At 46.4% G+C, this 23,336-nt stretch overlaps 1 protein-coding gene across 9 annotated transcripts in view; it reads left to right on the top strand.

Moving 5' to 3' along the window:
• LOC138299444 (signal transducer and activator of transcription 5B) overlaps positions 1-23,336 on the top strand; it is a 994,326-nt gene that overhangs the window by 702,965 nt on the left and 268,025 nt on the right. For all 9 annotated transcript variants that reach the window (XM_069237688.1, XM_069237689.1, XM_069237693.1 and 6 more), the window contains one exon: positions 14,175-14,326. In XM_069237688.1, the coding sequence (XP_069093789.1) occupies positions 14,175-14,326 (152 nt within the window). The remainder of the gene's footprint in view (positions 1-14,174; positions 14,327-23,336) is intronic.

The following is a 23,336-nucleotide window of genomic DNA, read 5'->3' as shown; positions in this document are numbered from 1 at the left end:
CTAACTCTCAGGGGATCAGACAGTCACCTGATGTCTGGGGTAAATGGTCCACCTATAAAGTAGCTTCTCCTTAAAGAAAAGTCTGATAAAATCAACTTTATCTTTTTGCCAGCCTAAATTCAGCAGGATCTTCCATAGAGGTAAATCCTTCCATTCTAAGACTGGATATTCTAAACATCAAAAGACTCCCTACTCATGTTAGTTGTTAGACCTACTCAGTGGACCCATCGATTGAGTTAATCACTCACCCCACTAACTACTTAACCTTCTGCCCAGGCCCATCCAAGCCTGCCTGTGCTTGTCTGTATATCTCATTCCACAATGAAGCTGTCATTGAAACTGTCAGGGTATTCATATATATGGCATCCTGGGCCAAAGGTTTTGAGACCTGGTGTTTATTTTTTTGTAAATATATCGTTATTACTTTTTTATACCTAAGACAAGCAACAGCTATAATTAGGCACAACAGTAAACATTGCATGTAGTATTTCCAACAGTATCTCCGCCCCAGGCACAGTAGCACACACATGCCACATGAAAGCAACATTCTGTAGTTTGATATTTTCTTTCTTGTTCCTCAGATTGTGAGGTGTAGTAGCTGCCCCTGTGTTTATTTTCCCCTCAGTAGTTAACAAGACCGCCCTTCCCCACACATGTTATTGCAGCAACCCAGCTGTTCAGCATCCATCCCCTCCCCAGACTCCGTAAGTTTATTCATCATGGCTGCCCACAATTGTAAGTCTTCCTCCAAACTTCCATCAGTACACGCTTCTCTCATCTGTCTTTCCTCCGCATGTCATTTTGCCAGGATATGTAGGTAAGGGCTCTAGGAGAAAGCTAGTGGATTGTGAGGCGGCGTTTGCCTACCACCAGTCCCAGAGAGTCCACTCTTTGGACATTGTTAGACTCCCAGCACGCAGTGGCTGGAAGTATTTTCTATAGCTATGGTGACAACCCTTTGTGAAGTTGTTGCTACTTCCAACTAGAACTCTTGCATGAGGCTACACTCCCAGAGCATATGCAGAAACGTAGCTTTACTGGCATTGCAGCGAACACAGGCTAGTGACCTGTTTGGTACTATTTTGTGCAACCTATCTGGTATGACATATGTGGAGTGCAGACAGTTAAAGTGAATACATTTAATTCTTGCATTACTTGCTATGTTTTGCACCAATTCACATGTTCACCCCCATTCTTTCTCCTTTAGGGTACAGGCAGCTCCTTGTTCCATCCCTGCATGGCAGTTGGGGCTATTTTTGGTCTGTTGACCTTTAGGGCCTTATAGAGTTAAGATGTCGAGTGACGTGTGGGTGGCCCCCAGCAGGGTACCTAGGGTTATAGTGATCTGGGGCAGATCCGGGAAACATGGCTATATTTCTCATTCCATTCCAGCCATTTTGCAAACTGTAGGATCTGTTCTCCCCCATACCAAATTTCTCATTAGCTTTTGCTAAGATAATGAACTTATCCCCAGGAAATAGATCACCCAGCATGGTGCACCCATCTTCCTCCCATTTTCTCAATGACATGTTCAGTTGGATCTGTCAGAAGGGCTGTAAACACTGCAAAGAAGGGCACCAGTAGAGAGGGTCCTCTTGAGAACAAGTTCTACTGTCATTTCCCACTCTTCCTTAGTCACTCTCCAAACAATGTACGGGACCCTGGCAGGCTGCCTTGCCCCCTTCATTAGACACACCAGTAAGGTTTCAGTTTCTATAAGCCCTTCTGGTAGTCTTTTCTCCCAAGTCTCTGCGTCCCCACACCACATTGCATATGAGGTTTGTGCAGCTAGTTCATAAAGCTTCACATCCGACAGGCTCAGAGCTCCCTTCTCTCTGTTCTTTTTCAAAATTCCCCTTTGGATTTTATTTTGCTTGCCCGTCCACACCAACAAGATCAACAAACTATCTAAGTTTCATAAAGTGTTCCTAGGGATCGGATTCAGTAAACTTTGTAGCTTATAGAGGTATTGCAGGAGACATACCAATTTTTGCCGCGGCCACCCTTCTGATTACAGAGAGTTGCAGGGTATTCCAGAATCGGACCGAACTGCACTGGACATGCACTATCCTCCCTATAATGGAATCATGTTGTCGCTGCTCAGTTTGCAACAGGTATCGGAAGCTGTCCGTCTCCCACCTCAGATCCAGATCTGGTATTTCCTCCGGTGTCCTGTGCACCAGCAAAGTCAGAGGAAATAGTAAGGATTTCTCCTGGATTATTCGAAGCCCAGAGACCTCCCTGAACTGCTGTAGCTTGACGAGTAAACGGGGACCCAAAGTCTCAGGCTGGTCAGATACACCAGGGCCTCGGCAGCATGCATCGATACCATATGATTCATTGCTCCCAGCTAGATACCCTGGAGTCCCAGTGCGTCCCACATCCTTGCTGCCAATAGCTCAACCACCAGGGCAAAAAATAAAGGTGTAAGTAGGCACCCCTGCCTCGTGCCCCTATCCACTACCCAACTGAGAGAGACCACGCCTCCAGATTGTACCCTAGCGGAAGGGTCAGTTTACAACAAGCGCACGGAAGATGGAAACTGCGATCCAGAACCCATCTTCTCCAGTTTAGCAAACATAATCTCAAAATCCAGGGTATCAAATGCCTTCTCTATGTCCAGGGTAACCAGCACCGCCTCCATATCCATGTCCTTGGTCTCATAGAGCACATGACTCAGGTTCATATGTGTGCCACGTCATGGGATGAAGCCTCTTGTCCTTCATGTATCGGTGTTGCCATAACTCAATTAAGTCTATTGGCGATAACTTTAGCCAGGAGCTTAGTGTTGATATTAATCATGGAGAGGGGCTCAAGGACCCCAAGGATTCTAGGCATCTGTTTGGTTTGGGTGTTAATATGATTGAAGATTCTCTCATGAAGGCAGACAACCGCCCAATCCATCTTGCCTCATCATATACCTTGAGGAGTTGAGCAATCAGTTGCCCTCGGAACATGGCATAGAGCTCTGTCAGTAACCTGTCTGTCCCAGGTGCCTTCCTCCTAGACATACCCTGAAAGTCCTTCGATAGCTCTTCTGACTGCTGATCCTTAACCATTTTTAGCACCTGGGCCCGAAAAAGCCTCTGTAGCTTGTACTCTTGTCCTCGGTACGTTCTCAGGGCCTTGTTGACCAGTTCACCAGTCTAGGTCGGTTATGGTTGAGAGTGGAGAGTAGCTGTTCTGTGGAGATTTTGTTCCAGGGCCTTCGGGGGATAGGTTGTGTGCGAAGGTGTTGGGTCTTGCGTCTGAAGGTGAAGTGGACACATCTGTGGTCGGTCCAGTGAATCTCGGAGGAGTGGCTGAAGGATACGTGGTTGCTGGCGGAGAAGATGGGGTCGAGCGTGTGTCCGGCGATGTGGGTGGGGGTGTTCACCAGTTGCTTGAGTCCAAGGTTGTCGAGTAGGGTGGTGGTGTTGGGGTCGTTGTTCTTCTCCAGGTGGAAGTTCAGGTGTCCGAGGAGGATGTGGTCAGGTGAGGCTAGGGCGTGCGGGGAGATGAATTCTGTGATGGATTCGCTGAATGGGGCGCGTGGGCCAGGGGGCCTTGTAGACGAGGGTTCCTCTGAGGGTGGTCCTGGGGTCGGTGTGGATCTGGAAGTGCATATGTTCTGCGGCGAGGGGGGTGTCTTCAGTGGAGGTGGTGACGTTGATGGAGCTCTTGTGGATGATGGCGATTCCTCCTCCGATTTGGTTGGCGCGGTCTTTCCTGGTGATCTTGTATCCGTCAGGGATGGCTAGGGCGATGTCGGGGGCCGATGAGGCGTTCATCCAGGTCTCAGTGATGAAGGTGATGTCTGGTGCGGTAGAGTCCAGGAGGTCCCATAGTTCAATGGCGTGCTTGTGGACGGAGCGTGCGTTGATGAGGATGCACTTGAGGTGGTTGTTGGAGCGTGGGCTGGTGGATGGATTGCAGTCGCGGTGGAAGGAATGCTTGCATGTGTGACAGGCGAAGGGTCCATGGGTGCGTTTCGGGCTGGCTTGGTAGCAGGTGGTAGTTCGTCCGGGGTTGAGTGCGTGGAGGGAGGCGGCGTCGTAGCTGAGCTGGGGGTTTTGGGACCGCTGGGGGCCAGGGGTTCTGCCGCTGGGCGCAGACGGGCTTGCCTTTGGCGCGCCAGCGGCGCGGCCGCCATAAGAGGGGGAGAGGGGTCAGCTGGGGGGCGGGAGGCGGGATGACGAATGAGAGCGGGGGCGGGGCCGCACGGGTGGCAGCGGCGGGAAAACGGGAGGCGGGAAAAGTGCAAAGTGAAAAAGGGAGAAACAGAGCAAAATCACTGGCGAAAAGGCGAGGATGGCAAGACAGATAAAAAAATCAGAGGAGGAGAAAGCTTACTGGAAGAGAAAAAAGGAACGAGATACACAGGAGGAGAAAGCTTACTGGAAGAGAGAAAAGGACGAGATACACAGGAGAAAGCGCGGTGGAGGAGAGAAAAGGAACGAGATACACAGGAGGAGAAAGCTTACTGGAAGAGAGAAAAGGACGAGATACACAGGAGGAGAGAGCGCGAGGCAGAGTGTAGAGGGAGAAAATCACAGGGGGGGAGCCAAGTGGTGAGGAGAGAGAGAAGGGAAGGACAGGGGAAGCACAAAGGAGCACCTACGACTTACCAGAGGTGGCAGGGGCCTGGGCAGGTGGAGCTGCAGCGGCGGGGAAGCAGCCTACCCGAGGGTCAAGGGTCGCTGTCTCTGCCGTGCAGCGGCCGCCATAAGGGGAGGGGTCAGCTGGGGGGCAGGAGGGGGGACGACAAATGAGAGCAGGGGGGGTGGGGCTGCACGGGTGGCAGCGGCGGGAAAACAGGAAGCGGGGAGGCGGGAAAAGTGAAAAAGTGAAAAGTGCACATTTCAGTCTGTGTACATTTCAGTCCCAGTGTACTTTCTTCCTGCACCACCACCTGATCCTTGGTCCCCCCTTCCTCCCCTCCACCCCCCAATCTCGTTGTCACCCAGAGCTAGCCGCTCTGCCACCCTTCTGCCTTTTAACACCTCTTCCATCCACGTGACCTTCTTGTATCGGGTCTGCACCAGTCCCTCTGTGCATACAAGCCAAGTCCACGCCTCCTCTGGCGTAGTAAAGAAGTGGGCCCTCCCCTGGTGTAGCTTGGCGGGGAAACAAAGCATGTATTTTAAGTTCATGGCTCTGAGCTTAGCTTTGATTGCTAGAAAGAGTTTGTGTGGGTTCTGAACTTTCTGTGTATAATCCAGGAACACCCTGGCAGCGTGATTCTCAAACTTGACTTCTCTTGTTTTTCTGAGGCATCGGAGCAGAATGTCTCCATCTTTATAGTTAAGGATGTGGGCTATGAAGGTCCAGATTGGCACCGATAGTGGCAGCACCAGTGTCAGCGCCCGGTGCGCCCTCTCCATTGCAAGCATCCGAGACAGGCCCTCCGGTTTCACTTCTTGTTGAATCCATTGCTCCAAAAATTACTCCGGGGTCGCAACCTGAACACACTCTGGGTAGCCTATGAAATGGAGGTTACTCCTACTTTATCTGCCCTCTCCATCATCCACCGTGGAGTCCAGAGTGTGCATCATCTGCAAGAACGTGTGGCCCTCAGGTTCTGGACCTCCTCTTGAAAGGCCTTCACGTTCTGAGGAGCCTCTTGTGTCCTCTCCCAGACCTTGTGGAGGTCCGCTCTGAGCAGGTTGACCTCTGTGGCCATTCAAATTAATTTTGTGTTCAAGGACCTGTCTTGAGTGCTCTATCGCTACCAGGATCTGCATTACAGTGGTTCATAATACCGCCGGGCAGCCCCTCTCTGTGTACTCCTGCCTCCGTTTTGCTGAGTTCCACACACTTCTGCAGGGTGACGGCCCCGTCCTCTGCAGCCAAGGGCATAGCAGTGCAAACGGCAGGCTACAGTCCGACAAGTGCATCCTAGCACAGGCCACCCTCCCACTCACTGCACGCTACTCAGCACCGGGCAGGCCGTGCCTGAATACCATTCCACTTGTTGCACCAGTCCCCCACTGCTGGCCCATGCCAGACCAGCCTATCCAATCTTGCAGGCCCAGCATCCTCTTTATAGGAGAGACCGCCTCAGCCTCTGCACCTTGCGATTCTCTCAGAGTCAGGTAGGTGTCTTGTCCCGCTGCCACTGGAACACCCTCTTTGTGCACTCCTGGCCAGTGCCCGCATCGAGAGCTGCTCACCATGACCGCTGCTCTCCCACCTTCTCCCTACGATCACTACTCTAATGCCTGCTCTCTGTTGCTGTTGCGGGGTCAGGCACAGCTACTGTGCCCTGCTCCCGTTGTCGGCTATGTCATCTGCCGCTCCTTAGGCCCCTCTGATCTCTGTGGGACACTATCTGGTGGCAAAAAACTGTAAAACTGTAAAACTGCCCTTGATATTCAGGAGGCTACCAGGTGCCATCCGTGACCGAATCTGCTCTCAGCTCCACCATATTTGTCAGCTGCAACATGGGGCATACTAACACAGTTTGGCAGATCTTGCATCCGAGCTGGTTACATATTCTTGTCCCACAACACCTATGGTGTAATTGGCAGGTGTTGCAGTGCATGTGCCACTGCTCAAGCCCAAGATGTTGACAGATTCTCAATGGGGCTCGCCAGAACACAGAACTAATGCATCTGTACAGCCATCTTAGCAGGCCACGTGAGACAGACCGATTGTTAAATCAAACTCTACAGTAATCATTAGGGATGACCCCTAAGGGATGATTGTATATAGAGATATTGGCTTATCCAACAACGCTTCAGCTCTACCACTAACCTCTTGTTCTGTCATTAGAATCTTGTTTACAGGGCACTTTGAAATTGGGAATCCGGAGTATAGGTTCTAATGAAGATAGGCCCTTAGCATATAGTGTTGCAGCTTTAGAATTTTTGCCGATGTGAGAATTCCCTCTTTGTTCTTCACCTGCAGTGTGGGGTGATGTCTAATACCCTTTACCCCTTCCCCTTGCCTTCCTACCGCCTATTTATCGCACCACCACATGGCTGCTCCCAAATTTTCACACACTCTTCAGTCAATTCCCAACTCAACACTTTTCTTATGACCACAAGAAGAATTTATTTTACTGCCTAGCTGCCCTTTTACTTTACTGCGGTTCTTTGGTTTCTGTCTTTTTCCTGTTATTCTAGATCTTAGACGATACTATAGGTTTTCTAAGTGAAGGTTGTTGGTTTATATTTGCTGTGAAAGAGGCAATTGCAAATAAAAATGATAATACAAATAAACTGAAAGAGGCAATATTTTAAATAAAATGTTATAGTAGCTTTTTGACTAAATCAACCAGATGAATTAGTGCACTTATAGTGCATGTATACGATGAGTTGTACCGTAAACAACAGTAGTTATTTTGGCAATGTTTGACTGTTAACACAAGTTCTGTATCATAGGAATCTTCATTGAATACTTCCCCACTGTGTCGGTGGCCCCCAGGGCACTTTTCATGAATGTATTGTACATTGAGCTGTCACACAGGATGATGTCTACGTCCATCTGTCCTTATCATGAGCAACATCCTGCAATAGCCTATCAGGGCTAAGTGTTTTTCCCCTGGAAATCCAATATTGCAATTTAAAGATCAGTAAGCATTGCAGCATCTTTTGTGCAATAAAAGTCTTAAAATGTATGAAAGGTAAGGAAAAGCCTGATAAGGTGTCCATTGAAAGGTGAAATAGTGTCATATCTTTTTTAAGATTCCAGGAGCTTCCCCTACTGGCATGCGCCTCACAGAGCCACTCAACATATTTGTTAAAGGTATTGGGGTTCTTCATACACCCCAACTTCACCAGCCACATCTTCATCTCGCAGCGCTCCCATCAGTGACATCACAGACTTTCACATGGTCTTAGCCAGGGTAGCGACTAAACTGAATATTCCTTTGGAGTCTCCACAGTCAACTGTTTGTCATTCAAATAACTGTATAGTCAAGAGCAGGCAGCTCTGAACCCCTTGCTGCCTTTAGTGCCAGGTTTGCTTGCCATTGCAGAAGAATAGTCCTTCACTCCTGCTATTATAAAAGCTACCATGCCGCTCCAATGCAAGGCACCACAACAGGATCCAGACTTTCTAAAAACTGAATCGAAACCAGATTTGGTCATAGTAAATTGAGTGTGCAAGAGGTATGCTTCAGCTCTAGAAATTACAGCTACATTAGAGTGGGACAGTAACATCGGGATGCTCCTAGAAGGAAGCTACTAATTTTTTAAAAAATGCCAGTGCAGCACTATTTATTGACGATAGGGAAACGTGTGGGCATGATCCTTTATCGATGACCTTCCAAAACATTGTCAAAAGTACTTTGCTGAAACTCTGCATGAAAGTTCACAGGTTTCTAACCAAATTATTAGCGCCGCAATTGATTCAGCATAATTGGCAGCTGTTGGGTGCTCTGATGACGTACCCATTGGCAGATATTGATTGACCCACGTTCCTACCTGGAAAGAAACAGAGGCTCCTCTAAAAATTATGAAACGTTCTTAAAGTGACAATTCAGGGCAAAAGATGGGGAGGTATTACCAGCACATGGTTCAGTCCTCGCTGGCATTTTTCAGCCTCAGCACCAACAGTACACCCAAAGCCATAGAATGTTGCCAGAGTCAAAATCATGATCAACAACCCCTCCCACCTCCGGGAGAAGGCACTGTTCAGGTAATAGAAAGTGATTATCCAGTGTACCCCATTTACCCCCATTTTCCATTCGTTGGGGGGATTGTTTCTGGCAGGGTGGCCTTCAATTGCAAGAGACAACTGGGTGCAAAATATTGTAGTCCATGGGTACTTTCTTTGTTTCAAGACTGTTTCCCCAGTTCCTGCGAACCCATCATCAAATCAACAGATACCCATAGCAAAGAATCATCAATCCAATAAAAAAGGGGGCAGGGGGATGATTGAGCCAGTTCCACTTCTCAAAAAAGCCAAGGCACACTAGGTATTGACATGAGCAGTTCGAACACTCACTCCACTCCTCCTCCTCCCCCTCCCATGGCCCAGCACCGCCCCTCTCTGCACATGCTGGCTAATCGAAAAATATTGTTTTATTTTTCAGCTGCTGGCTCAGCCAGTAGGACGATGCTCCTTTGCCATTGCGGTGGAGCCTCCCTGATTGGGCCAATCCTTGTTTAAAAGTGTTAGATCTGGAGAACTTTTCTTTGTGGCCTTAAAGGGAAATATATTGTTTAGTTTTGGCATGTTTCATCATTCAAAAAGGCTGTGTCGCTGGCTACGAGTAACAGTTTTCTAGTTATTTGAAACTGATAAGGAAACTAATGATTCTAACAAATGTAAGTATCCTTGAGCAGGCCTCTGGGGTATGTGTGCTGAGGTTCACATGTGATTTTAACTCCAGCTAGAAAAGTAGTGCTGTTCAAAACAGTTGCTGCCAAGTGAAGCATTCCAGAATTGAGGCCCGATAACCGCTACGTTTGCGATTTTATCTCAGATTGCTGTTGTCAAAGGTTAAATTGGTGTATGAGATAACAATGTTGAGGGGGCTATATACGAGCCCTCCTCACCATTATTGATTTCTGTTTGATGATTGCTTATATGTATTGATACATGTATTGTATTGGTATTTGTAAAAACTTTCAATACTACTTGCAAGGCTTAGAGTGCTTTCTAGGGTGCTCCAGTTTTGCTGTGTGTATATAGAACGTCATATCCTTGGCGAGGGAGTAAAGTGCTCCAATTTGCATCGGTTTGTTGGGCATGGATGAAAGGTACATGTTAACAAGGTACTTGCTATCTTTGGAATGGAAGTAACATATGTTTAAGCCACCTTTGATGTTCATCAGCGTGGGTGATTGAGGTATATGAAACCCACCCAATGGCATTAGAGGAGCTAAACTGTTGGAGGTGCTGTAAAACGGCCAAGAAACATATTATGTCGAGTCTGCCTAGGAGCAAAAGGTGGAACAGAGGAGCAAACCACTGGAGGCACAGTTAAACCACCAAGGGAACTTATATGCATTCTACCCAATAGCATAAGTGGAAATACTGTTAAATCATCAAGGAGTATTATATAAAGTACAGGAGCAAGAGAGGATCAGACCATTAGAGGCTGTAGTTTACCACCATCTGCCCAGGAACGACATAGGAGCAATACATTAGAACAAGGGTCTCCAACCTTAACTGTAATAAGACCTACTTATGTTCAATGAATGTCATCCCAAACTATTAATATTTAAAGTTGAGTAATTCTGACCATAGCAGACCAGATTAATAACAGCAGCAATGGTCACCTCAGTTCATCAGACTGGGTTACTAGCAGTGACGTAAAAGGTTTTTTTCAATTTGGAATGTCTGTACATGGGTAATGCATGAAAGCCATAGCTGCAATGCCCCTTGAAATATTAATCGTAATAGGTCTCCCATGCATGTTTTATCACTCAATTATCAGCTTTATTTTGGAAATGCAACCATTTTTGTTTTACAAACATCGGCTTACAAGTTATGAAAATAGACACAATTACATCTCAAATACACCATTTCAAAGCTATTTTTTGCTTGATCATTGATTTTATATTAAAACGTTGCCACGCTGTTTAGTTCTAATAGCTTCTTTATGCAAGGGACTCTTCTGGCTTGTCAGAAAATAATCTTTAAACCCTGTCTCCATATTGTGGCCAACTTTGAGACCACTGTCAAAAAGGATAGTAGCCTCAAAGGAGATTTTAGAGTCTCTTAAATGGTGGTCTTTGGAACCCCATATTTCAAATGTCAAGCTTTGCAATTATAACATCTTACACCCATCTTATTCCAGTAAATCTGGGATTGTCACTGCCAGAATCTAAATATGCATGGACTTTGGTCAGCTCATTCTGTTCACAATTTGTTCACATCGTAAAAGACAGCTTAGTAGGCATATTTGAACAAGCAGCGTGAGATCTTGCCTCATCCTATGTGCCCATTGAGTCTGCTATGGGCCTGGATCTTTCAATGCACCATCTTCCCCATAGCTTTCCATTTTGCAGTGAAACGAACTTCCTAGCATTTCCAGGCGTACACTATGAGCAGGTTTATGGTAGAGTATTGGGTCCTTTTTGATTGTTCGCCTCCTAAACTGAACTATTCAGTAAAATTTCTTTATGCCTTCTTTTTGAGTCCTCATTTACATGGGCTGCTGCAGAAATACCATTCTCCTCCAAGGGAATATTCGAGAGATCGTTATTTTACTCACCAAGTGCATAGGACTTTGTTGGACATATTCAGAGAACGTTCGGCCACTTGAATACAGGCCAATACTTCTCAGCACTCCTATTACCACACTGCAGCAACTTTCTGCCTTTTATAAGGTGTATTTTTAACCTATGCTTTACCTGTTGGTTGCCAAGACTTCCAGTTAAAACCTTAATATCCTGCCTTGAGAAAGCCCCAGTCCTGCTCACCGGGAAGGAGCAAAACACGTGTTGACTGCCTTTTTCGCTTTGTAAATCACAATTGTGAGTTTGTCCTAGCTAAAATAAACTATGCTGCACGCTAATTAGGAATGTTGTACTTTTTAACATATTGGAATTGGAAAAATAACTCATATTTTTGTTAATCAACTCTGTCCCTTACCTCTTTTTAGACTTTGTTTTAATGGGTAGGGGGTTTCCCATTACTTGGGGACTGTTGAGCACCGAGATTCCACCCATTTAACCAGGGCAACCGATTCCTGGGACAACTACCCCTTCCTTTTGCTTCTACATGTTCTCCAATTTTAACACTGCAAACCCCTTTTTTTATGTTGACGTTTTGATGCTTGAAACTCCTACATCCGTGCCGCACTGTAGTATTGATATTACTTTCTTTTTGTATCTTCACCCTTCTTTACCATTTCTGATGTTGAGAACCTGGCTAGCTTATGCCCATTTGGGCAGTTCAGAATAAAATGGTGCTGCATTGTTAGAATTTTGCATGAATTCTACATTTGGAGTTGAGGAGAACCTGAATCCTCTCGATGCGGTCTTATTTTTGTATTATGTTTTTGACTGAAACAGTGATCTTGGTAGGTTTCTGCAAACACTATATGCTTGTCGTTATAGTTTTCTTGAATACTCCCAGTGACACATCTCATCTGAGGAATGAGGCACTGGCTCATCATTCTAGTGGAATAGAATGCCTGCATCCTCTCCAATGTAAAAACAAACTCTATGCTGGACAGAGAAAGATGTTGGCTTGTGAGCTGTCATGCATTCTTGAGTAGACCATTCATGCTGCTGTTCCATTATTAGTATCTGGTATGTGACTTTTGTATTGTTGCCTAGCAATAAGCCCAGAGTAATCAAACATCTTTACTAGTTGTTATGTGAATTGAGCGAGATTTTTCATAGCAGAGTATGATATCTCACTGTGTGAAGAATACATTTCTGGAGGGTTGTTTGAGCTCTGAGTATCTTATTTCTAAGTGTTTTGCAGTAGTAGGTTTGTGGGCTTCTTGGACGGCCCAGTGGTACTCGGTGATGTTTTGTGCTTCGTCTAATATATTGAACCTGTGTCAATTTTGATACGGTCTACATTAGGATGGAAGTTGGGGACCTTGCAGATACCCTTTGAAATGCCATGGTTGCTCTGTAGCTTATACAGAGCATAAGCCACTTGAAGGCTAAATGTACTAACACCGGTTTAAGCACTGTTTAGGATCATGTAGTGGTTTAAAGCATCGAAAGCAGCCAGTAGCTTAAACAGGAAGAGAACCACATCATGGTTTTCATCTAGGGCGACGTTACTCAAAGTACGGCCCGTGGGCCGCCAGCGGCCCCACGGACCTTCCTTGGCGGCCCGCGGACACGTACAGGAAATGCCATATAATAATGGCCGCAGTATATAAACATAGAAGAGGGCCGCGGGAGCATGTGCAATCGTGGCTTCTTTGCGCATGCTCCTGCGGCCCTCCTCTATGTTTACCTACGGCGGCCATTATTTATGGCGTTTCCCTGACGATCCTGGACTTTTACGGGGCTTTTTCGTCTGCTTCCTGTCACCGGCTCCACGTCTGCTGCCTGCAAGCTGTTCTACATTTGTGGCATCTTTACAGTGCTTTATTGAGGCAGGTAAGGCTCTTTGGTTATTTATTTATGTGTTTTTAATGTAGTGTGTGTGTTACTGGGGTAGGGGTGAGAGCAGATTGCGCTGTGTGTGTGTGTTACTGGGGTAGGGGTGAGAGCAGATGGCGCTGTGTGTGTTACTGGGGTAGGGGTGAGAGCAGATGGCGCTGTGTGTGTTACTGGGGTATGGGTGAGAGCAGATGGCGCTGTGTGTGATACTGGGGTAGGGGTGAGAGCAGATGGCGCTGTGTGTGTTACTGGGGTAGGGGTGAGAGCAGATGGCGCTGTGTATAATACTGGGGTAGGGGTGAGAGCAGATGGCGCTGTGTGCAGATGGCGCTGTGTGTGTTACTGGGGTAGGGGTGAGAGCAGATGGCGCTGTGTGTGATACTGGGGTAGGGATGAGAGCAGATGGCGCTGTGTGCAGATGGCGCTATGTGTGTATGGCGCTGTGTGTGTTTAGCAATGTTTCGAAAAAGGGGGCGGGGTGGTTGTGCCCCCTATAAGCCCCGCCCCCCACCACCCCCGCTGTCACTTCAGAGCGGCCCTCGGCCGCAAACCATCCTGCAATTTTGGCCCCCGAGAAAAAGTTTGTGAGTACCCATGATCTAGGGGGTATGTCTCAGATTGTTGTCACTATTCAGAATTTCTTGGGTTGCTTGATGCCTACTTTTTTGTTGAGAAGTCTGCTGTATTCTCATTAATTATCTCTACAGTGTACCTCCCTGATTCACACTTCATCTACTGGAAAACACTGACCATCGTAAGGCTTTTCCCTTAATTAATTTGTAGATTTATATTGTAAACAAGTACCCTGTTCGGTGCTTATTACAATATTAGAAATACAGTGAACTGGACCTGATTGTAGGCCTTGAGAACAAAAACTTGGGTTAAAATGATGTTCTCTGTTGCACATCATTATGATAATATCTGGATATTGATATGTCTGTCATTGCCAAAATTAGCATTACATATTGGTGAGGAATGCATGATTGAATATGACTGACTTTTTGCCTCTTTTCATAGCCATTTTGTGCACTTACATAGACTTTAATGAGCACATGCTCCTGTCTGTTCATGCTCTGCTTTACAATATGACAATTGTTGGTCATTCATAACCTTGGAATTCTTCAAAGCCTAACTTGAGTTGATTGTGGACTCTGGTTGTTTTTTCAGGACTTATCAGAAAAGCACCAGAAGACGTTACAGCTCCTCCGAAAACAACAGACCATAATCTCAGACGATGAGCTGATCCAATGGAAGCGGCGCCAGCAGCTCGCAGGGAATGGGGGACCTCCAGAAGGAAGCTTAGACGTACTTCAATCTTGGTATGAGTTGTCTAGAATGGAGAACTTTGGCCATGCATTTAGTAAGCCACAGTACAAGCGCTTATGGACACTCTCTGCATTTCACACAAAGAAGGATGAAATTGAATATAGCTGTTATCTGCAAAATCTTTACTGGTTAATTTCTTACTATGTGTAAAGCCGCAACTTTTGTCCTTCTGTGATGTTATGACTAGTATAATTCTAATGCTGGTCTAGTGTGTTTTGGGCTTTTTGAAAATGATCTTCAGTAGGTTGAAGAACACTGCATTTTCTGTTCTTTTGGAGCACTTAAAGAAAATCGGACACTTGCTTCCGCCACGCTGGGGCAGTGCCTGCTCCTGATGCACCTATGATGGGTTCATGTGAGGAGCTGAAGTTGCCACAGGGGCCCTGGGGCTCCCCAGCAGCCCTCAGCTTTGTTTGTTGTGGGTCTCCTGGATGGACACAGAGCCCTTGGGGTCCTTGCCCCCACCTCCCCCTGATTAAAATAAAAAATAAAAAGAAGTCCTCAAGGGATGTGGTGCCTGGGATCCATAGTGGCTTGGGGAGGGGGGGCAGACACCCCCTCCCCATAAAATAGAAAAAGGTTCTGGAGTATGGGGTCCCCGTGGTCTGTGGATGCTCGGGGGCTGGGGTGGGGGGCACATGTCCCCTTACCAAATTTAAAAATAAAGACTTGATGACTCCTGCCATCACCCAGGATGGGTGCTTGCAGAGGGAGCCGCGGGCACCCTAGCGATCCTCCCGTGCCCCCAGCAAAAAAAAAAAAAAGAATGTAGGTGTCCCTACTGGGCCCCCGGACACCCAAATTAAAACAAAGGAAAAATAATAAATGAGCAGCACTGCTCCTGGGAGGAGCACTCCGTAATGCCATGAATGGGCTCTTTAAACTTTTTTTTTTAATTATTAGCTTGGTGATATCCCTAAAAGGATCAGGCACCACCAAGCATTTTTTACCTTGTGGGGACGGCAGGGAGAGCAGCTGCCTCCCAGCAACCTTAAAAAAATAAAATAAAATAAAAACAGTAAGTCTCCTGGGTTCTTGAATGCATGACTCTGGGAGAGTTAACCATATTTTTAAAGCACTCCTACCTGGAGTCCTATGCTTTTCAGCTGGAGTGCAGAGCCCTCTTGGGGTGGGATTTATGGCTGCACTTTGCAGCTTGAAATGTTGAAAAAAGAATTTGACATGTTGGTGTTTTTATTTTTACCTAAACTTTATTGCATTTTTATGACAATCACTTCTATTAAACAGTGCACTGTGGGAGTTGTTGAAGTATACATTTCATTGTAATTTTTGGTAAAAAAAATTTCAACAAAGACAGTACAAAGACCATACATGGGATTTATATGTTTTGCTATACTGATCCCTTCATACAGCCAATATGCTCCCTTTATATAGTTTTCTGTTTTGATCCTTTGACAAAGTCAGTAGGCCAGTAGGCCAGCCTTACTTAAAATGACACCCAGACCCTGTGTTAAATCCCCTTACCCACTGCCCTTTCAGACATAGAGGGAGTCTTTGGATAGCAGCGGGGGTTGAGGACAGTTTCTGGCCTGCAGCCAGTCCTATGCTATGCATGGCCCAAGACCTTGCGCGGGAGGTTTGCCTGCCCACGAGGGGTTGGATACAGCCATACGTGGCATGGAGTTGGTATTACCTATGGTAATAAAATATTACTTTACATTAAAAAAAAAACATAGGTTAAAATGATAATAACATCTTACTTTGCAAAACCACTCAATTTAACCAGTTATAGTTACCTTGGATAACTATAAATTGCACCCTAAGGCTACTATAACTCATGCCCTCGCCATGCACTACAAATTACCCCACATATTACATCACTTATGACATGATCTGTGACACCATTGATAACATGACTGCAACATTTAAAAATGACATCATTGATGACAAGACTGTGCATGACACGTGTTATAGTCACCTTAATGCACGTGTTATATCTACTTTTTTCAGTATATAAAATATATATATTTTTGTATTTATATTACCAACTGGCAGTCGCCAGTAGGCAGTTATAGTTAGGGCCATGTTTCCACAGAAATAGCATTTGTTGGCTTGCATTTATCTTTGGCGCCGTTTGACGAATCTTCACAAAAAAAAAAATTAAGTGTTACAGTGGCTCTTGTTATGCATGGAAAGTTTCGGGGTGATCTGTCAAGTGGGGACCGAGAAAAGGGGGGGAATGTGGAGGGGTTAATTACCAGATGACCTTTAGACATGTCTACAGCCCGAACCACTGGATGGAACCACTGGATGGAATTACCCCACATTTGGCAGAAACCTAGCTTCCGGTACGCAGATTGATGTTTTGCTTATTAGGAGTAAATCCGTTCAGTAGTTTTTGAGATATTAAAGGTAAAAATCATCAGTTTTTATACCTCTGGCCGCAAATATTCCGTGAATATATATGCATGCAAAAAGAATCACTCTAATTAGCTGACCACAACCTGATTAGAAAGTTGCGTCTGTTATCTTATTTCATAGGACAGGGTCCCTAAAACACACTTATATCACACCCTTGGGGTCAGGGTACCTTCACCCTGAACCCTTATGCCACTTTCAGTTTGGAATTTCACCCCTGGGACCATGTCCCGTGAAATAAAAAGGCAGCTGCAACTTTCTAGTCAGATTGCAGTCAGCCAATTACTGTGCTTCTTTTTGCACGCGTATTTGTGTAAAATCGTGAATTTGTGTGAAACATCTGTGAAATCATCACTTAGTGGCAGCACCCAGAGATATATTCAAATTAATTTTCCCTTTAATATCTCAAAAACTACTGAACGGATTTACTTCAAATAAGTGAAAGTACAGTCTGTGTCCTGGAAGCTAACTTTCTGCCAAATTTGGTGTAATTCGGTCCAGTGGTCCTGGTTAAAGGTCCTATGGGAATTAACATGGGAAACACAAAAAATGTTTACCCTCCCCGGCCATGCAGTTTTGAAAGGGGGGGGCACAGCCCCCCTCTAGAAGCCAAGGCTTCCTATGTCCCAAGGTGCCACCCTCGGGCATAGCTATTTGCTGTTGCTGAGCAGGAGGTTGACAGCTCCCACCAAGCTAGGGCAAACAGTAAATCGGCTCCCAGCGGACCGGAGCAGGAAAACTGCTCCCACCAGCTGGGAGCAGACTTTTTAACGGTTTCACTGCCACTGTCAAGCGGGCAGGAAAACAAATGAAATACATGGCTCCCACATGCAGGGAACATCATTTTTTTGCTGCCTCCCGCTGGAGGTGTGGAGCTGGCAGGGACCACGGGGGTGTTTAGGCTCCCCCCGCAGTCCCCAACAACACACAGTGGGTGTCCTGGGTGGGACCAGGGTACCCACCATGAAGTGGCCGGTCCCGGGGGATGGGGGCGAAATTGGCCAGGGGAGAAGGAACTTGTCGCCCCCATCCCCTGGCACTAATTGGCTGGGGCCTCATGGCCAAAATTGGACCAGGGAGGGGGGCACTCACCGCCAATTCAGTAATTAGCTGGGCCCTGGGGATGGTGTCTCAGTGATCAGCATTGGCCCAGGAAGGGAGCCATACGGCTCCCCCTCTCCTCTAAATAATTGGCCCGGACCCGGGGAATGAGGGTCCACAGGCCGAAATCAGCCCAGGAAGTGGTGCTGTGTGGCACTCCTCCCCTTGCATTAATTAGCTGGGTCCCAAGTCTGGGGTCCCCTGGGCTAAAATCAGCCTGGGAAGAGGGGCCCCGTAGCACCCCTCCCCTTTTAGTAATTGGCTGGGCCCCATGGGATGGGACCCCGGACTGTAATTGGCCTAGGGAGGGGGCTTTGTGCCCCCCCTCTCTGGTTGCTTGCATATGGGGGGTTGGCCACAGGCCAGGCCCCGCGGCCAACCCTCTGCCAAACACGGTCAAAGGCAATGCAAGGCGCGGGGTGGATGCCTGCAGGGGGTTGACTGCAGGGTCTGCCTGCAGGCCAGACCCTGCAGCCGACCCACCTCTGCTCATGGCTGAAGCCCGTGCAATGAGCAGAGTTGGGAGCCTGCAGGGTGTTTGCCACAGGGCCTTGCCATAGGGCAGGCCCAGCAGTCAACCATCGCTACGAACAGCCAAAGGCCAACCTCTACGGGGTTGGGTGCCTACAGGAGGTTGACTGCAGGGCCTGGCCGCAGGGGAGTTAATGTAAGGTAATTAAATATTACTTAACTTTAAAAAGCCTTAGAAATTCACTGAAAAAACTAAGATTAGAGGGACATTATAGTTAGGAAGTAGAATTGAAGAAACCTTAGAAATTCACAAAAAAAAAAAACAACAGTTACATTGACTTGTGCCCTAAGGTAACCATGCACTGGTACTTATACCACATATTACATCAGTAAGGGTGCCTTCTATAGCGTCCTTCATAATATAAGTGCAGCATTTGGAATAAAATAATTGTTGAGAAAACTGTGCATAGCGGGGTGCGAGTTATAGTTACCTTAAGGCATGAATTATAGTTTCTAGAGATAATTATAACTATAACTGTTGAATTTGTGTGGTTTTGTGCGTGTAAAATCTGAACATAACTATAACGTCCATGTAAGCTTTGTTTTTTTAGTATATATACAGGGAGTGCAGAATTATTAGGCAAATGAGTATTTTGACCACATCATCCTCTTTATGCATGTTGTCTTACTCCAAGCTGTATAGGCTCGAAAGCCTACTACCAATTAAGCATATTAGGTGATGTGCATCTCTGTAATGAGAAGGGGTGTGGTCTAATGACATCAACACCCTATATCAGGTGTGCATAATTATTAGGCAACTTCCTTTCCTTTGGCAAAATGGGTCAAAAGAAGGACTTGACAGGCTCAGAAAAGTCAAAAATAGTGAGATATCTTGCAGAGGGATGCAGCACTCTTAAAATTGCAAAGCTTCTGAAGCGTGATCATCGAACAATCAAGCGTTTCATTCAAAATAGTCAACAGGGTCGCAAGAAGCGTGTGGAAAAACCAAGGCGCAAAATAACTGCCCATGAACTGAGAAAAGTCAAGCGTGCAGCTGCCACGATGCCACTTGCCACCAGTTTGGCCATATTTCAGAGCTGCAACATCACTGGAGTGCCCAAAAGCACAAGGTGTGCAATACTCAGAGACATGGCCAAGGTAAGAAAGGCTGAAAGACGACCACCACTGAACAAGACACACAAGCTGAAACGTCAAGACTGGGCCAAGAAATATCTCAAGACTGATTTTTCTAAGGTTTTATGGACTGATGAAATGAGAGTGAATCTTGATGGGCCAGATGGATGGGCCCGTGGCTGGATTGGTAAAGGGCAGAGAGCTCCAGTCCGACTCAGACGCCAGCAAGGTGAAGGTGGAGTACTGGTTTGGGCTGGTATCATCAAAGATGAGCTTGTGGGGCCTTTTCGGGTTGAGGATGGAGTCAAGCTCAACTCCCAGTCCTACTGACAGTTCCTGGAAGACACCTTCTTCAAGCAGTGGTACAGGAAGAAGTCTGCATCCTTCAAGAAAAACATGATTTTCATGCAGGACAATGCTCCATCACACGCGTCCAAGTACTCCACAGCGTGGCTGGCAAGAAAGGGTATAAAAGAAGGAAATCTAATGACATGGCCTCCTTGTTCACCTGATCTGAACCCCATTGAGAACCTGTGGTCCATCATCAAATGTGAGATTTACAAGGAGGGAAAACAGTACACCTCTCTGAACAGTGTCTGGGAGGCTGTGGTTGCTGCTGCACGCAATGTTGATGGTGAACAGATCAAAACACTGACAGAATCCATGGATGGCAGGCTTTTGAGTGTCCTTGCAAAGAAAGGTGGCTATATTGGTCACTGATTTGTTTTTGTTTTGTTTTTGAATGTCAGAAATGTATATTTGTGAATGTTGAGATGTTATATTGGTTTCACTGGTAATAATAAATAATTGAAATGGGTATATATTTTTTTTTGTTAAGTTGCCTAATAATTATGCACAGTAATAGTCACCTGCACACACAGATATCCCCCTAACATAGCTAAAACTAAAAACAAACTATAAACTACTTCCAAAAATATTCAGCTTTGATATTAATGAGTTTTTTGGGTTCATTGAGAACATGGTTGTTGTTCAATAATAAAATTAATCCTCAAAAATACAACTTGCCTAATAATTCTGCACTCCCTGTATAGGAATACTATTTATTTGTGTTCACCATCTACAGTCGAAAAGGCAATTGTTATCTGAGACTTCTTTTATAAAAAGCCTCTGTGCTGTAGATGTAGAGCGTAACTAGGTGCAGATAGAACGAGTATTAAGGTATAATTTTATTATAGAGCACACTGTACGGTGAATAGCATGTAGGCTGTTGGGCCTCCGAGCCTGATTAAGGTGATAGATGGGGTCTTTACATGTGGCACATCCTTCTCTCACTCCGTCCGTTCTCCCAAAGTCTTACTGACCTATAGGGCAGTCAGGCATTGCCCGAAAGACTGGTCTGACAGGTCATTTTGTTGGTTGGTTGGGTTTTTGGAGTTTGTGGGCCTTTCATGGTCTGCTGGCACGGTTTTTGCTGTTAATTTCTCTGATGTTAAAACCAGCATTGCCTGCAGCAAGCACAAATCCATGCAGTCTTCCAAACCTTGCAAAACACTTATACAGTGTGACTTTAGACGTCCAAAACTGTCCCAATTTGCAAACGTGGGCCACTTTTTTTTAAAGAAATGTAATTCACTAATAGAGGCCACTTTTATTGTGATGCCCGGTCCCATTTTCTGTCCCAGTCTGACCCCGACAAAGTATGAGTTGGTACATAGTTGTTCAAAATGTGAAGTATGAAGCATTCTACACTACTCAACCCCACCACTACAACCCACCCCCCCCCCCCCCCCCCACACACACACACCAGTCCTGCCCCCTTCCCCTTCCTTAATTGGTGTCTTTGTTGTTGGAAAGGGCTGAGACTCGAGTCATCATATGGGCCACAGTCTGCAGGCTGTCTAGGGTGCAGTTTACGACTCAGAGTTGCCTGATATGTGCTTTAAGGTGTTTTGCGGGTATAGCTGCTCTAGTACCCCAGCGACCCCTAAATCCCGAAGGCTTGGTTTAAGTATAATGCCCCGCTTGGCCATGTTTCCTAAATCCTTAGGTTTCAATTCACATACACTACCCTTACTTGTCCCCGTCCCCAGATTCCGTAGGCCAGGCAGGCCCTCCACGACGATAGCGGTTTGTTCGGCTGCACGAATGGGCGCCGCCGCATTAGTTCATTACCTGCGTTTCTCAAGCTATTATAATCACCGGCTTCTAACCCGCAGAGGTTTTAATGGCGATGTCTCTTAGCAGCACAGCAGACTTTTCACGGTCTCGCGGCAGCAGCTACTAGAAGCGTTTCACTGCTGCTAATGGCTCCCACTTGTTGTGCTTGACCTTTAGTTCGATAAACGGTGCATCTGCTTCCGGTAAGTGAGCGCAGTGGGTCAGCCTTGGGGCTCTTGGGCCGCCACTCGGCGCAAGGCAGCCACCCAGAGGCGGGCAGAGCCCGTCCGTGACGCGTCCACCGACGGCCCTAAGTGGGAGCCGCGCGCCACTTATTTTCTCAGCTCCCGCCTCAGTGCTTTGTAGACCAAACCATGGAAGCCTATCCGCTGAAACCACACGTAATGACGCTGGCATAGCGAGGGCGCCAAGGGCTCTGGTGCTCGACAGCGAAGTAGCACTTCGTGCTGCCTGGTCGGCTAGTTAAAAACACGGTTGACTTTTCGGTTCAGTAGACCCCTGACATCCATGAACCCCGGTGCCACTACGCCTGCGGCACCAATATTGTCTAAGCGCGAGTCAGAATCGCAAACTGTACCACAGTTGGCCATAATCTGGTAACGCCGCACAGCAGCAGATATTCGTTTTTTAAAAAGTCTCAACTGATGGAAAGAGAAGCATCCCGTCGAGTAATAATAGCACTGTTGCCGTATCCTCACTGCAGCAGCAGCTGGCACACGGATCGGTATTTAAAGTCGTGCAAATATTACCGCGGCTCCAAAGTTTTCGTCTCAAAGGTTTCGTCGGATCAAAGCTACCAAAGTTTGAAGGAGACGGACGATCAGGAGAGGCCCGAAAAACGGGGCAAAACATGTAGGATTTAGCGCAACACATGCCAGTTCTGCAGGGTATGCCTTATTTCATGTTTAAATGCCGATGGTTTGAAAAAGGCGGTGTATATTACACTGAATATTGGTTCTGGCGATTATTTGATTAAAAAAAATATTTTGTGAGAATTGGCGATATTACTGTCTTACTCTTATAACCATCTCATTTCACATTCTTCTCGTCCCGTACGCTTGCCGTCCTTATTTTCCTCATCTCCATACTTTCTTACACTCATCCTTTCCTTTTCTCTCTTGTTACTGGGGTCACCATGACTGGTGCTTAATTTCTCAAATAATAAGTGCTGAAGCCCAGAGCATTGCTCAGAAGCCCGCTACCTGCGCATTGAATGTGGGCGTGCTATTGAATGTCAGCGGGCCAAATATAAAGGCTGTGCCTGATTCCACTTCATGGCTCTTTAATCTGCCTCCAGACACTTCTTGCCCCTTTAACTCAGTACGCTTTCTCCCCCTGTCACTGGCTTTCCATCTTTCGCTTTCTCCTCTCTTCTGCTTCTGTGTTTTTCTGCTCTTGCTCTGGGTCAAAGTCTGATGTGGAAAAAAAAGTGCCAGACACCTTTATTGAGTGCTGGTGGGCCCCAACTGCGACCACCGGCTCAAATTAAGCTCTGACCTCAACTTTCACGTGGCATCCTACCTTCTCATACCCTTTCTGTTTACTTCCTGACCTGTTATTTACTGCAATGCTTACCTTTTTTTTAAAGTCAAGCTTACCTGACTGGTGAAAAACGTAATGTTTGCTTATCAAGAATTTACAGGGGCTTGCAGCTTGGCCGTGCTTACCATTGGTTGGCTTTATTGTTACTTTTGTTTAAATTCAGTGGCTTTCCTTGTCCCAGGTTCTACATCTTATGTTTGGCCCTCACCTGAAGAATAGCCTCTTCATCCTTTCTTT

This window comes from Pleurodeles waltl, chromosome 6 (assembly GCF_031143425.1).
Source record: "Pleurodeles waltl isolate 20211129_DDA chromosome 6, aPleWal1.hap1.20221129, whole genome shotgun sequence".
Lineage (NCBI taxonomy): Eukaryota > Metazoa > Chordata > Amphibia > Caudata > Salamandridae > Pleurodeles > Pleurodeles waltl.
This window is presented reverse-complemented; position numbering and strand designations above follow the sequence as displayed.